We start from the raw sequence: 16,431 nt of genomic DNA, 5'->3' as shown, positions 1-16,431 counted from the left end.
AGAGCTGTTAGCCCTCCACTGTCCCCACAGGCTCCCCGGCAGGTCTGCCGGCTGCCGGCAAAGAGAGCTGTTAGCCCTCCACTGTCCCCACAGGCACCCCGGCAGGTCTGCCGGCTGCTGGCAAAGAGAGCTGTTACCCCTCCACTGTCCCCACAGGCACCCCGCCAGGTCTGCCGGCTGCCGGCAAAGAGAGCTGTTAGCCCTCACCCACCACAGGCACCCCGGCAGGTCTGCCAGCTGCCGGCAAAGAGAGCTGTTAGCCCTCCACTGTTCCCACAGGCACCCCGGCAGGTCTGCCAGCTGCTGGCAAAGAGAGCTGTTACCCCTCCACCATCATCACAGGGTCCCCAGCAGGGTCTCTGGCTGAGGGCAAAGAGAGCTGTTAGCCCTCCACTGTCCCCACAGGCTCTCCGGCAGGTCGGCCGGCTGCTGGCAAAGAGAGCTGTTATCCCTCCACCATCACCACAGGCACCCCGGGAGGGCTGCAGGCATTGTAAGTACGTCCCTGACTACCACTTACACAGGAACAGAGACTCACAGATGGGGCAGGATTCTCAGAAAGTCCTAGGAAGGGGGAGCAGCTATTTCTCCGGAGTTAACGGAGAATTAGATCCGGAGATGTAATCGTCAATGCACCAAAACACTCTCACCGACTCCCACCTTCCATATTTAATAAAATTAAAGGCATCTCCCAGAAAGAAGGTATATTATAGAACGATCAGTTAAAATGGAAAGTGTACGTGAGGAGACTCCTGAGTCTCAGCATTTGGGACCTTTCCTTCTGCACTGGTAGGGAGGACCGCAGTGACATCGGCACGCAGCCTAACACAGCCCAACGGGGTAACGCCAGCCCAGCCACACGCCTGTTCTGCCGTGGAAGGTTCTACATGTGCTAAGTTCCTCCATACTCCTGCCAAAGGTAACGTTCCCACACCACATTTCTCACCCACAAGCACATGCTGACAGTCTAGATGGACCTCTGGGACTGCTTCAAACAGTTACTCGTGTCATCGGCCCAAGCACGCTGAGAAGCTCCCGGCGGGGGGGGCAGACGGTCAACACCAGCTGAAAGATGGTGGTTAAACCTGGCCCGGGCTTCAGAAGATGGGCCTGCTGACCACTTCTGCGAGGCCACAGCCCTGCGGACTCCCCGGGGCTCTGCTCTGGACACAGCAGCCAGAGGCACCAGGAGCGGTTACACCAAGTCTAAGCTGGACCTGTCACACTAGGTCGTCCGAGGGCATCGTAAAGGTCTCGGGAGAAATTCAAACCCATGCTGAAGGCACTTTCAAACGTCTGCATTCACAGAAAACAATGCAAAATGCTTACCTGCTTTATGCTGAAGCTGGACACAGTGTAGATCATTGTAGGATTGTTGGTGAGGTCTTCCGGTCGGACCCACTTGGAAAAGGTGGTTTTCTGTTTGGGTGACAGTGGCAGCTTGCCCAGTCTGTCGCTGTGGTGATAACGGAAAAAGGAGGGTTAGTCCCTGGGTCACACACACATTTTAATCACAGTTACTGAGTCTTAAATGTCTTTCTGATATCAGTCCCGCTTTACAACAGTGGGGGAAACCGAAGAGGGGTAAATAATGTACACTGCATTGAAACAGGTGAGGGAGAGATCTATAGGACGAATACAGGATTAGGTATTACCGTCATGACAAGAGTCCAGAATGAAAGCTGCACAGTGACGTGGACTGAGGGGGGGATTGTATAACAACAAAAGAATTTTTTTTCCTTTTCAGAGAGAAAAGTGAATGGGGAGGGGCAGGGTGGGCAGGGAGGAAAGTATGCAACAATGAATGAATGGAAATCCAGAAAAAGAAAAAGAAAAAATTCTTCCTGGCCACGTTTGACTCTTGACACTTAACTTTGACCCCAACACCCTGATCATCTCTCTCAATTAAAAACAAAATGGAGAGAGACTGGGAACAGAAAAGCTGCTGTTTGCTTTAAGAACAGGATGAACCTTTCATTTTGCAGGGTTATTCTCAGGAAAGGTTTGAGCAGCGTAACAGCTAAGCTTTCAGCCGTGAACCAAGAGGTTGGCCGTTCAAACCCACCCGCTTGCTCCCAGGACACGCCCCGGGGCTGTGCTGACCCAGAGGTGACCACACAGAAGTGCAGCTTCAACACCATGAAGCCACGATCAGGACCTGCTGACCGACCCCGGAAGCCGACTCCTGTTCTGAGCTCTTGACAAACGTCCCCTGCCGTGGGCAGTACTGACCATGTGACAAGGAGCCTGGGCTGCTAACAGAAAGGTCAGCTGGTCGAGCCCAGCAGGCACCCTGCAGTCTCCTCCCACCACAACGCACAGCCGTGGGGACCGACGGGGGTGGGAGCTGGAATCTATGAGCTGGCAGTGGGCTGGGGGACCACATGCCAGGCACGAGGCCAGGGCGCCTTACACACTGTCCACTGCAGTCTCAAACCACGCTTTTAAAGCTCTTACAATCCTCTTCTGTGTTTTTTGTAACGGGCTTGAAGTTCTTAAATACTTGGCCACATCATTCGGCTAAAATGCAGCAGGAATGGAATTCTCGGCCTTACCCTCTGCCTCACCCTCGTCTGTGCCCGCTGCCGTACCCTTTGCTGCACCCTCGTCTGCGCTCTCTGCCCTCTGTGTATGGGAATCCTCTCTCACACTGATGTATGGCTCCCAACTGAAAAACATCGACCTTCCCTCAAACACTTTCCAGAACCAGGGAAATGATGTTCCCCTACAATCTCATTACTTCAGTTAGGTACATGGGACAGAACTTTACAACTGGTAGCAACAAGGTCTTCCGCAACAGTGTGCAAACACCACCTTAATCCAGAACATTCTCATCACCCACGTCCATAAGCAGGTGCCCCACTCTCTCCCCAGCCCCACACCTGACACCCAACGTGCTTCTGTGCAGCTGCTTATCTGGTCGCTGCCACGGTGTGGCGTCACCCAGCACGCGGCCTCCTGCATCTGCTCTTGCCCGCACCTCGGTCACCATCCACCCGGCTGCTGCAGCGCTCAGTACTGCTAGGACAGCCTGGGTGTGGGTCTACCACCGAGCATGGATGCCTTCTCCGTGACGAACATTTGGGCTTTCTACATTTGGGCTACTGTGAACATTCATGCATTTATTCTGTTTAGACAAAGGGCAGTATAGATCTCTGGGTTCAAAAATTTCTATGATGATAGATATTATGTGGTATGTGAAACGAAAACACATAGTAGTGGCTTTTCAGGGAATTTTGATAGAGATTAGGAAAAAGGAGGTCTGTAGTCTAGGTTGCCAACTCCTGGGAAAACTCTTGTCTCCTCACATCATCACAGCTCTAAGCCTTCAGTCGGTCAATGCCACGGGCACCTCTCAGAGCAGAAGCTGTTAGTCGGTCAATGCCATGGGCACCTCTCAGAGCAGAAGCTGTTAGTTGGTTAATGCCACGGGCACCTCTCAGAGCAGAGAGCTGTTAGTCAGTCAATGCCACAGGCACCTCTCAGAGCAGAAGGCCGCTAGTTGGTTAATGCCACGGGCACCTCTCAGAGCAGAGAGCTGTTAGTCGGTCAATGCCACAGGCACCTCTCAGAGCAGAAGGCTGTTAGTAGGCTAATATCACCACTAAATTAACAAATTCATAGTTTTTCCCTTAGGATTTAAAAAATACTCTCAATATTTTAAAAATACAATTTTTATTCAACACTTAATTTATGATAAACTGAGTCTCTCTTGCAAGTGTTGTCCTTTTAATTAAAAAATGTTAAAAGAGATAATTTCAAAGTTTCTGTGAACTGAATTTGACTTTAAAGTACTAAAAGGACTGGAGGAAAAGGCCCCAAAATGGACCCTGGGAATAAGAACTGTAACATACACAGCACGTACCAGAACGGCATCGGGTAGGCGAAGCGCTCCCGCAGGTCAACGCTCATGAAAGGGACGTACTCCACACCATTGATTTTAGACGTTGTCCTGTAGAATGTAAGAAAAAACAGCTCACATAACTGTCCGTCTGCCATGACTGCTGGGGACCACGACCACCTGCGACTATGACCTCCTGGGGCTGTGATCGCCGGGGACCACGACCACCTGCGACTATGACCTCCTGGGGCCGTGATCGCCGGGGACCATGACCACCTGTGACTATGACCTCCTGGGGCCGTGACCGCCGGGGACCACGACCACCTGCGACTATGACCTCCTGGGGCTGTGATCGCCGGGGACCATGACCACCTGTGACTATGACCTCCTGGGGCCGTGACCGCCGGGGACCACGACCACCTGTGACTATGACCTCCTGGGGCCGTGACCGCCGGGGACCACGACCACCTGTGACTATGACCTCCTGGGGCTGTGATCGCCGGGGACCACGACCACCTGCGACTATGACCTCCTGGGGCTGTGATCGCCGGGGACCACGACCACCTGCGACTATGACCTCCTGGGGCCGTGACCGCCGGGGACCACGACCACCTGTGACTATGACCTCCTGGGGCCGTGACCGCCAGGGACCACGACCACCTGCGACTATGACCTCCTGGGGCCGTGACCTCCAGAGGCCACGACCGTCAGGGGCCATGACCACCAGGGGCCGGGCTGTGGTCACCCCTGGCCGTCCTTCCCAGGCGGCGGCACAGTCCCGTAGGGCTGCTGAGCTGACTGGACAGCATGCACGGCCTCCTGGTCACGGGCTCCAAGTCCATGACATGTAAATGACGAGGACACTAAAACAATTCAACTGACACTGTTGACACCTTTACTCGGCCAGATAGTTCCCAGAGCAGCAGAGAGGCTTCAGTTTGGTGAGTCCTTGATCTGAGCACGGGGCCTGCAGGCTGGCCTGTCGTGGCAGCGGCCAAGGAGGGGTGCTCTCGAGACCGAGGACACCAAGCCAAAGGGCCCGAAGGGAGGGACGGATGGCCCCGCTTCCCTGAGCTCTGGCGCGGCCTTGTGGAGAGCTGGCCACTGACCGAAAGCTGGTTGGACTGAACACAGCAGCACCGGGGGAGAAAGGCGGGCGTCCTGGGACCTGCGCTGTGTGGGTTACACCCCACAAGGTTGAGGGGCGGGCATCTCTGAGTCCACTCTTCCTCCACGGCGATGATGGTGAGAGGGAGTTCTCTTGAAATTTTAAAAAAAGTATAACTTTATACACTTCTAAAAAATGTTTTTCTTACGTTCTAGTGAAGAAATACAGAATGAAGTATTAGAGATAACCACAGTGGGCTCTCGCAAACCACAGGAAAGTGGGGGATGGAGGTGGCTGTTGTTGTGTGCTGTAGAGTCAGAACCGACTCAGAACTGAGCCCCCAGCAGGTTTTCAGAGGCCGTTAATCGCACGGAGGAGATGCCCATCCTTCTCCCCGGGAGTAGCTGGTGGACGTGAACTGTGTGCCTTCGGGATCACGGCTCGGCTTCTTAGAGGTGGGTGGCAGCTCTCTGCACTTCCTCCTTCTCTTGGCTACATGCTTGTTTGTATAAGTGAACTGTTTCCTCCCCTTCTTGCTCTTTCTTTTGAAGGTGGTTCAAGGACGACCACACAGTTTTGTTTGCAGCTAACACTGCAGCTCAGTGAACTCAGATGGTGAACTTGAGAACAGGAACCGATGCCGTGGGGGCTGAGTCTCCTCGTCCCAGAGAGGCTGAGAGCCAGGAGGGACGGGTCCTTGGAGAGGGACATCATGCTTGGGAGGGTTGAGGGACGGCGCAGGAGGGGAAGACCCTCTATGAGATGGATTGATTCGGTGACTGGGGTAATCGGGATGGGTGTGTCAGAGGCGGTGCGGTTGGCACAGGATAGAACAGGGTTTAGGGCTGTTGTACATAGGGTCGCTATGAGTCGCAAACGACTCGACAGCACATAACAACAACAACACTGAGATGTAATCTGTATTGAAGGGTGTGGACTTTCATCTTTGCAAGCATTTTGAGTCCTCCTCACTGTCAAAGAGCAAGGTGGTGTCATCTGCATAATTGCTGTTGCTGCACGACTCACAGTGACCCTGTGAACAAAAGGCCTGAAGCCCCTTTACCACCATCGACATTTATCAAAGTTCATAGAGTTTCCAGAGGCGTGTTGTCCAGGAGTGGACGCCACTCCTGCTTCCTGCATAATGCAGGTTACTAATGTGTCTTTCTCCAATCCTGATGCCACATTCTTCCTCATACAGCCCACCCTTTTGAATTACGTGCTCAGTAGACAGACTGCACAGGTACGGAGAAAGGGTACAACCCTGACACACATCCTTCCTGATTTTTAACAACGAGTGCTCCCCATTCTTTCTGGACAACAGCTTCTTGGTCTAGGCACAATTAAAGTGTCCTGGAGTTGTTAAAAAAGACATGTCTAATAGGAACGCTAAGGGTAAAATACGTTAGACTTAACAACCACGACCTCCTGCAAGCAGTGACAGGGGCTCAGTGCCCTACGTCGCTCAAGTAACCACAGGGAACAGGACAGCTGCCAATCGTCACCAAAGTGCTGCCTCACATTTCTCCGTCGGGATGGTTGATGGCTTCAAACCACCGGCAAATGCTGTAACTGCAGCACCAGCCTGGGCTCCTTACCTGTGACAGCGAGTGCTGGTTTCTAACAGTTAGAGTCATAGCAGAAGGTGGTGGGGTGACGATCTGAGGACGCCCCACACTGCACAAGGAGCTTGCTCAGCCCCTGGCACAGAGGCCCGCGGGCGACTCACCTCAGCACCTCGATCTCCTCGGCCGTGTACCGCGGGCCCTGTGCCTCACTCGATGGCTGGGCCGCGGCCTGCTGGGGTCTGTCCACGAAGGCGCTGGGCCCGAGCGGGAAGTGGGCTTTTGCGGGCGGAGGCTTTGGCCGAGTGTTCGCCGACTTGACTTTGTTGAGTGGCTTGGTCAAGGGTTCGCTCAGTGCCTCTGCCCTGTGACAGGGACAGCAAAGACAAACACTGTGTCATCTCTGCTCACACTTTTGCTTCCGAGAAGACAAAATCCTCCTCCAGGGCCAGTCAGGCATCGCCCGTGAAGAGCAGTACACACGGTGTCAAGTACGGGCCAGGCTTCACGGCCTGAGCTGCTCCCAAAGAGAAGCGTCCCTAACAAACAGTGTTCCAGGGACAACAGCGACACTCCCTCCTCCACGGCAGGGACAGTGAGGGACAGTGAGCCTCCTGAATGGCTATGAGGCCGGCCAGGAGCCAGCACACCAGCAGGACAGAGCCTTAACCCGAGGGCCAGGCAGGAAGTCAGTTCTGCAAACACTCAGAAATACGGACATTCTCCCTACAGAAAGCATCTTTGATTTTCCAACAGAGGCTCAGGAGGGCCCGTGTCCGACACCTGCCCCACACCGCCCCGGCCGTTTAGGATGCGCTTGGGATGGGCGGCAGGCACAGGTGACGGGGGTCATTGGTGATCTTGGCTGAGGGAGGAAGGACACAAGAAGACAATGGTGTTCCAAGTGCCATCTCTCCACGGATGTGTATAAATGAACTCAATGCTGCGTTGGGAAAATCTGCTGTAAGGACCCCTCCAAAGTGCTCAGGGACAATCATATCGGTTTCCAGACTAAGTGTGCTTGATTCAGGTCATGGTCTTATCAAGCTCTTGCTATACATGTGCAAGGCGGGCAGTGATAAGGGTGACAGGAGAACTGATGCCCTTGAGCTGGTGTTGGAGAGGTGCGCTGACCATCTCACAGACCGCCAGGAGAACCAGCACGTCCAGGAGGAGGTGCCTCTAGGTTTTCTTAGAGGGAAGGACGGTGAGGCGTGGTCTCACGTGCTCTGGGCATGGGGTCAGGAGGGACCAGGCCCTGGAAAGGACAGCATGCTGGGAAGGGTGGAGGGTCAGAGGAAAAGAGGGATAGACTGACACGGTGACTGAGGTGGCGGTTTGAGCACGTCAGGACCCATGACACTGCAGGACAGGGCAGTGTCCAGACCGGCCCCATCACAGGGTCACTGTGTCATAGTCCACTCAGCAGCTCAGGCAACCCAGCTTCCTAGTCAGAGCCTGGAAAGGACCCGCTTTGATAATTCACGGCGTAAGTACACGCGAAGTGTTGTCTTCTGTCTACAACACTCCCTGAGGCAGGGTCAGTGTCTTAGCAAGCCCAGCCCCTCTTACAGGTAAGTTACCGGCATGCGCTCACATCAGGCCCCCTGCTCTGTGCTTGGTCACATCCCTGAAGGGGACAAGATCATCTGCCCTCACAGAGCTTGTCCTTGGGGGGTGGAGGCCACAAGGGAGATTGATGTTAACGACAAAGAGGATAAAGCGGTAAATCCCATAAACCTCAGAGGGTGGACAGACTATCAGGATGGCGGCATCAAAGTGCTGAGGGAGGGTGCGGTGGTAAGGAGGCCAGCGGGGGCCGGCTGGGCCCTGAGTCCCTTCCTGGGGGTACGTGCACACTGTCCACACCGGCCTTTCTCGCTCATTCCCCTCTGCATGTCTGACTCCACGCCAACAGGAGGACCTCACAATCTCCTGATGACTTTCTGGACTAAGTGCCCGCTTACTGAGGTCAGAGCAGGGATGGACAGGAGGCTGCCCCAGTTCAGGGCAGGGTACACACGGACTCCGCACCCCCGGCCTCCTTCACAGAACTGCAGCTTCTTAAGCATAACAGTAGCACCATCTGCACCCGAGGATAGGAACGTCTGACACCCACCTGTCCAGCGCCTGGCGAGCCAGCTGTTTCAGCTTATTTTGCAGCGTTTTATCAGCAGTTTCATAAGACTTGGGGGGGAAAAAAGAAACATTTTAAAGGACAATTATTTTAATTTGCTTAGTTCATGACATTTCTAAACAAAACCTCCCAAACCCTAAAAACTGCACTTTTTGAAATTTCTTAAAACCACGAGACACAGAACGCACTTTATCCCCATCTCTATGACAGTGTTGGAAATGAGTCACGTGTGGACTGTAAGAGCTCTGGTGGCCTAGTGGTAAGAACCGCATTGCCAATTCAAAGGCACATGGTTCGAATCCTCCAACTGCTCCAAGGGAGAAAGATGCTCCGTCCCCTCTCGTGCCGTCCGCAGCCTGTGAAAAGCCGCTGAGGGGCAGGTATGGGCTGGGGCTCACTCAACAGTACAGAGCAAGTGGGCTAGTCACAGGCCATCATGTCACAAAAGGCCGCTGGCAGGGGCCTCAGGAGACCCCAGTGCCCGACACGCCCGGCACCCAGAGGCCAGGCGAGGACGGGCCTAGGAAGCAAGGCCCTGGTTGTAAAGGCAGCCTGGGAGCTCTGCTGAGGCCATCATTCTGACCCTCCTGTGAAAGGTACCGCACTCTTCTGAAAACATAACAAAGGTTTCACCGATCAGGTCTCCAGAGACACCTGGAGGGACTGGGAAGGTGGGGGCTGTGGTTCCCCCCAGGCTGCGGCTGCCATCTGAGGTCCTGGGCAGATGTGGCAGCCAGACACCCCCTTTCTGACCAGTGATCACTGGCCTGGTGCTGGCGGTCAGGATGGGGCCTCAGCACTACACGGTGTCCCTGGCCTTTGAAGCGGGATCAGAGCCCACTCCTTTCCTTTCCAGGATCCAGAAAAATGAGATGGAAGCTTGTGCAAATTTTTCCATTCAAAGTTAACTCACTAACCAGGGTATAAAAAGGTTTTTAACTTGAAAACGAAAAGCTTTCTGACGCAGGGCCAAATTCTTAACAATCGCCTCTGGTTGTGCTCTCTGTTCCACCTTGTAAAGAGCCAGCTTGTCCGTCACCTCCACACACACACACCCCTCCCCGAACCGCCTGTCAGGGAGATAAGAGAAAACCCTGGGAGGCGGTGTCTGTGTAGTTCACCACAGTTACTGCCAGCTGAACTCACGGTTTTCAGGCAGAGGTCCACGGCCTCGGTGTACAACTCAATGGCGTCTTCAACATTCTCCTTCTCATCTTCATCAAAAGCTTGCGTCACAAGGAAGCGGGCTCGCTCGAGGTCCAGCTGGTGCTTTGACTTCAAAGGATCGGTGCTCTTCGACTGGACTAGGAGGGGAGAAAGCACGCGGAGAGGAAGATTACTTAAACACAGCCCGTGAGCAAGTCACCTCCTAGTACACTCTTTCACTTAAAAACACTGACGAGGTTCAAAAACAAATCGGTAAGAAGAGACTTCTCCACTTTTCATAAGGCCACCCCAGCTGCTGAACTCACGTACAATAAACACCAGGTACCAAGAAAGCACTGTTTTCCTCGCAATGTTTTCTCCTGCATTTCTCTCTCCTTGGTGCTTTCTCCTCACTTAACAAATAAAAACACAGTTCTTCTCATACACACTAACGATAAAAAAGACAAATACAAACAAAATGCAAATAAAAATACAAGTGAAAAAATACAGAAAATAAGAACACTACAGCATCCACTATGCTTCAAAGTAGCTGAAACTCCTTCCCCTTCAGGAGACAATGGCTGTGTAGTGCAGAACCCTCAGCCCCGATGGAAAGGTTCCCGCCGTACCCCCATCACCTGGGCCCAGGAGGAGCTGGCACTCATTCTCACGGCTCTTCCAAGTGCAGGTGTGTTTGTTTTTAAATATACAAGTAAATACTGGTTAAGGATTTATATCCAGACTGTATATGACAATGTCTTACAATTCAACAAAAAGGCAATTAAAAAACAGGCAAAAGATTTAAAGATTTCTGCAAAGACATAAAACTGGCCTTAAGCATATGTGAAGCTGCCATGCAAATGTGCATCAAAACAATGAAGCCATGTCACTTCCTCTCTGGTAGAGAACCCTGGGTGAGGATCTGACCACAAGGCAGAAGGTGGGTGGTTCGAGTCCCCACCCGGAGGTCCTGGGAACGACTGAGGTGCCTGGACAGTTGCAGCCCTGGGACCCTGAGGACCAATCACGCTCTACACATGGGCTGTCAAGACTCGGTGTCAAGACTCAGTGTTACGTCATCGGCATCCAACACCCACAGTGATTGGACAGCGGATGTGAAAAACAAATGAAGACGTGACCACTTAAGAGAGCCAAACAGAAGACCCCAAAGCGCAGCCCCAGAAGACAAAGTATTAAAATGAATGTGTCAGTGCCCAGAGTCAGAGACTTGGAGGGGAAGGACCACGCTGAGCAAGTCTCCACGGGAAACAGCCGAAGAACAAACCCAAGTCTCCGTCATGACGCTGAGGGTTTCAATTCATGGTTAACAATCAAGAAAGGTATGCGTCAGGGTTGGGTCCTTTCTTCATACCTATTCACTCTCTAGGCTCAGTCAACTATCCAAGAAGCTGGAGTCTATGAAGGAGAATGTGGCACCGGGATTGAAGGAAGACTCACCAACAGCACGCGTTATGCAGAGGACACAACCGTGCTGGCTTAAGTGAGGAGGACTCGAAGCACTAAGATCAAAGACCACAGCCTTCAACATGGATCCCACCGGATTAGTAAGAAAACAAAAATCCTCACCACTGGACCAACATGCAACAACAGAATAGATGGAAGAAGAGTGAAGCTGTCAACAATTTTATTTTACTTGGATTCACAAAACAGTCATAGTACCAGCAGTCAAGAAATCGGAAGACATATTGCATTGACAATATCACTGTCAAGGACCTCTCCAAAGTGCTAAAGAGCAATGACGTCAGTTTGAAAACTAAGGTGCATCTGATTCAGGCCATGGTCTTTTCCATCATTTACTGCGCATGTGAAAGTTAGACAACGCGTAAGGATGACAGAAGAAGAATAGACAGATGTCTCTGAGCTGTGGGACTAGAGAAGAGGGCCGAATATTCCACTAACTGCCAAAAGCACAGATTAAAGTATCTCAGAGGAAATGTCAGCATTCCCCTTGGTGGGGAGGATGAACAGTCTGTCTCACATCCTTTGGGCTTGCTATCAGGATGGGCCAGTCACTGGAAGAACATCATGCTCGGAAAGCAGAGGGTCAAGGAGGAGGAAGACTTTGAGTGAGATGGACTGAGGTTGTGACATTAGTGGGCTTACGCCCAGCAGAGGCTGTGAGGATGGTACCGGGCAGGGCAGGGCTGAGCTCTGCGGTGTGCAGGGCTGCCGTGAGCTGGAGTGGCGTGGACACCACCACCACCAAAGTAAAAGAGCTCAGAGGAAAACAAGGATTACTGAGGATGGGGAAACCCTGGTAGCCTCACACTTCGCTGGTCGAGCTGTAAAATGGAATGGCATGCTTCGGAAAACGGCTTGGCAGGCTCTCAAAAAATGAGCCACAGAACCATCCTATTCCCTCGGAACTCATCCCCACACACATATGCAGGAGAACCTCAAACCATACCCCTGCCAAGCTAACGCACAGACGACCATACTACCAGCTAAGCCGAACAGTGGAAATAACCTAGCGTTCACCAACAGCTTCAAGGAAACGGTGTACACCGACAGGTCTGCGTACTTAGATTCGTATTTGTGTGCATAGGTTTTGGCCGTAACAAAGCAATAAAGTACCAAACCATGCTACCTCCCGGAACCACTCCATTTACATGAAACATCCAGAACAGGTAAGTCCTGCCAGAGCCAGAGAGCGGGTGACGGGTTGACAGGAGGCAGGCGAGGTGACGGCAGTGGGTGGGGAGGCGGGGGACAGAGATGGGCTGCTCATGGACACAGGGTTTCTTTTGGGCTGATGAAGACGTTCTACAACCTCACAGTGGTGATGGCTACACAGCTCTGGGACTACACTAAACACTACCTGATCACACACTTTAAAATGACCAAGTTTATGGGATATAAGTTGTTTCTCAATAAAGCAGTAATTCTTACAAAAGCTTTAATTACATCTTGTTAGGGCGCTCTGCTGGCCTAGTGACCAGAAGCTGTGCTGCGATCCTGAAGGCACGAGCTGCTCTGGGGTGGCCAGGGTGGGAATGATGGGGTGGGGGGCAGGGGAAGGCTGAGCTGCTGGGGGATTCAGGCCTTGGGGGACGAGCCTTCAGCTAAGGCTCCCCGGGGACTCCGGCACCAGAGCTCCCCATGAGGTGAGAATTTTCTTTTCTTCCCACCTGAACAGGTTTTGAGAACCACTTAGCTCTCACACAACCATGACTATTATACTAGGTAGACTTCTGTCAACACCTGCTTCACTCTGACTAAAACACACTTAGTTTTACTAACGCAAATGATAAAAAAGTTGCTCCAGGTCTCCACTTACATGCTGCTTTTCCAAAGTACAGTTTAAAATGAGAGCTGAGCTATGGTGTTGGGGTAGAAGAGACTTGAAAGAAACTGTGAGCTCCTGCCTAAAATCTAAATGTCGAGAGGGAGTAATCACTTATTTTATCATCAGGAGAGGACACTGGCATAGATTTCAAAGCAGGTCCTAACAGGGTCCTGCACATCACAATCTGTGGGCCTTGGGGAAGTCTGAAGACTGGAAACACCATAGCCAAGGTATACAGGGCCGGAAGGAGACTGGAAATGTCACAGCTGAGGTAGATAAGGTACACGAAGGAGCCTGGGAATAAATAATATGTGTGAGGTAACCTGTACTCCAATTCCTCTCCATGAACTTCTCATGTATCTGCCCATACTCTCAATTTCCAAGCCTAAGACTCTTAAAGGCAAGGTGGGCAGTAGGCAAAGAGGCAACAAGTGCATGGACCAAGAACAAAACGTGAAGATAACAACGAGAGAGAGAAAGGGACAGCAGTGAGCTCTGAGGGACGAGAAGAGGAAGGCACCGTGATCCGCTGGGCAGTTACCCGCTGGGCAGTGACCCTCGGGCAGTGACCCACTGGGCAGTGACCCTCTGGGCAGTGACTTGCTGGGCAATGACCCGTTGGGCAGTGACCTTCTGGCAGTGACCCTCTAGGCAGTGACCCGCTGGGTGGTGACCCTCTGGGCAATGACCCTCTGGACAGTGACCCTCTGGGCAGTGACCCGCTGGGTGGTGGGTAACCCTATGGGCAATGACCCTCGGCAGTGACCTGCTGGGCAGTGACCTGCTGGGCGGTGACCCTCTGGACAGTGACCCTCTGGGCAGTGACCCGCTGGGTGGTGGGTAACCCTATGGGCAATGACCCTCGGCAGTGACCCGCTGGGCAGTGACCTGCTGGGCGGTGACCCTCTAGGCAATGACCCTCTGGCAGTGAGCCGCTGGGCGGTGACCCTCTGGGCGGTGACCCGCTGCACAGCGCTCCACCAACCTGCTGAATGGAGGGCCTGAACTCGTTCCAGGTACTCGTTTATTTTCTCTTGAATTCGTTCTAGGCTTGATCCTGCCATTTCAGCATAGATTAAGGCTTGTGCGGCTTCCTAAAAGTGAGTAAACAACAACAACAAAAAATTAATCCAATAAACATATCACAACTTGAGTTGGGTTTTTGTTTTTACTATTGCCTAATTCATTACTGGTTCTTATAAAGAACAAAACAATAACATCTGAATACTGTAAAATATTAGTAGTTTTTCCATGCTGTTGTTTTGTGCCATCGAGCTGCTTGTGACTCATAGCAACCATACTCACAACAGCTCTGAAGAGCCTGCCTTGTCCTGAGCCTGTGTCACTGACTCTGACACACCAACCCCCATCACCCCAGTTACTGTGTCAATCATCTCATTCAGGGTCTTCCTCTCCTGGACTGTCCCTCCGCCCTTCCAAGCATCAAAGTCCTTCTCCAAGGACCGGTACCACCTGGCAACGTGCCCAAAGTATGTGAGATAGAGTTTTAAAATCCTACCCTTCAAGGAGAAACTTGGTTTCACCTTCTCTAGGACAGATCTGTTAGTTCTCTTGGAGATTCCTGGTAAGTTCCATACTCTTCGCCAGCACCACAACTCAAAGGCACCAACCCTTCTTCTAGCATCCTTAGTCATTGTGCAGCTCTCTGATGCATAGAAAGTAATTGTGAAGATCATGAGGTTCAGGCGTATCTTAGTCTCTAGACTGACATCATTGCTCTTTAACACTCTGGAGAGATCTCTGACAGCAGACTTCCCCAATGTAATTTGCCTTTTGATTTCCGGGCTGGTGCCGCCAAGCGTCCTGATACTGGAGCCAAGCAATCTGAAGCTGTTAACAATCTCAGTCTCTTCTCCATCCATCACGGTGCTGCCAATTGGCCCAGAGGTGAGAATCCTTGTCTTCTTGATGTTGAGCTTCAATCCATATTGAAGGCTATAGTCCCTGACCTTCTGCAGCAAGCGCTTCAGGTCCTACTTAGTTTCGGCAAGTAGGTTTGTGTTATATGCATATCGCAGGTTGTTGATGAGTCTTCCTCCAATCCTGATGCCACATTCCTCTTCATAAAGTCCAGCCTCCCGAATGATCTCTTCCACATACAGACTGAAAAGGTATGGAGACAGGACACATCTTTGATAAACTCCTTTTCTGATTTTGAACCATGCAGTGTTTCCTTGCTCTGTTCTGAGGACTGCTTCCTGGTCCAAGTAGAGGTTTCACATGAGCACAATCAAGTGTTCCCATTCTTCTCAAGGTTAGCCACAATTTGTTGTGATCCACACAGTCAAATGCCTTTGCATAGTCAATGAAAAACAGATAGACATTCCTCTGGTACCCTCTGCTTTCAGCCGAGATCCACCTGACATTGGCAGTGACGTCTTTAGGGCATGGTTACAATGCTGTGACGCTCTGATAGCCTTTCTTCGGTTAGGAATGTTCTCCATTTCTCACACGGCTGAATATTCAGAAATCTGGATGTGAGAGCCCATAAATATTTACTGAGAACAACTGTGGTTTACAAACTTCCTGCATCACCTTACTTCCAAGCAGTAGATACAACTTAAAATGACAGACCTTCACAAGATAAACTTAAACTGAGCCTGAAAGCATTAAAACTCATGACAGCCAGCTCCAAAAAATTGCTGTTGTACATCATCGAGTGGGAGCAGTGGGTTTTCAGAGGCAATAAGCTGCAGTAGAGAAGAAGCTCATCTTACCCATAGGGAGGGCAACTGGTGAATTTGGACTTGTTACCTTTGCACTGGCGGGACAATTCCTTACACGAACCACCAGAGCTCCTTGCCTCATGGCTACGAGGTGATAAAGATGCCTTTTCCTCAGAGTCTATGGCACAGATTATCTCAGGGAAGAAAAGGACACATGACCTTGTCTTATACATGTGTGTTGTATTCCATTCATTATCCAAGTATGCTATAGTTACAATTAGCATCAACAACTGAAGGGTGGACACACAGACAAACAAACCCACAGGCACTGAGATGACTCGAATCTGGCGGACCACCTGGGTCACAGAACACACTTACCTGGACCACCTGGGTCACAGAGCACACCTGCCCGGACCACCTGGGTCACAGAACACACTTACCCGGACCACCTATGTCAAACAGCACACCTGCCCGGACAACCTGGGTCACAGAGAACACTTGCCGGGACCACCTATGTCAAAGAGCACACCTGCCAGAATCCCCTACATCACAGAGCACACCTGTCTAGACCACCTGCGTCACAGAGCACACCTGTCTAGACCACCTGCATCACAGAGCACACCTGTCTAGACCACCTGCA

At 51.8% G+C, this 16,431-nt stretch overlaps 1 protein-coding gene across 1 annotated transcript in view; it reads right to left on the bottom strand.

Annotated features, from left to right (window-relative positions):
• Positions 1–16,431, bottom strand: part of CAPN7 (calpain 7) — a 40,415-nt gene that overhangs the window by 19,880 nt on the left and 4,104 nt on the right. The window contains exons 2-7 of the mRNA XM_006883324.1: positions 14,090–14,198; positions 9,798–9,955; positions 8,634–8,701; positions 6,679–6,879; positions 3,866–3,952; positions 1,330–1,456 (exon numbers count right to left, since the gene is read on the bottom strand). Of these exons, the coding sequence (XP_006883386.1) occupies positions 1,330–1,456; positions 3,866–3,952; positions 6,679–6,879; positions 8,634–8,701; positions 9,798–9,955; positions 14,090–14,198 (750 nt within the window). The remainder of the gene's footprint in view (positions 1–1,329; positions 1,457–3,865; positions 3,953–6,678; positions 6,880–8,633; positions 8,702–9,797; positions 9,956–14,089; positions 14,199–16,431) is intronic.

This window comes from Elephantulus edwardii, unplaced genomic scaffold (assembly GCF_000299155.1).
Source record: "Elephantulus edwardii isolate Elephantulus edwardi_28Jun2011 unplaced genomic scaffold, EleEdw1.0 scaffold00027, whole genome shotgun sequence".
In the NCBI taxonomy this organism is placed as follows: domain Eukaryota; kingdom Metazoa; phylum Chordata; class Mammalia; order Macroscelidea; family Macroscelididae; genus Elephantulus; species Elephantulus edwardii.
Note: the sequence above shows the minus strand (reverse complement) of the source record. Positions and strands in the feature narration are given on the sequence as shown.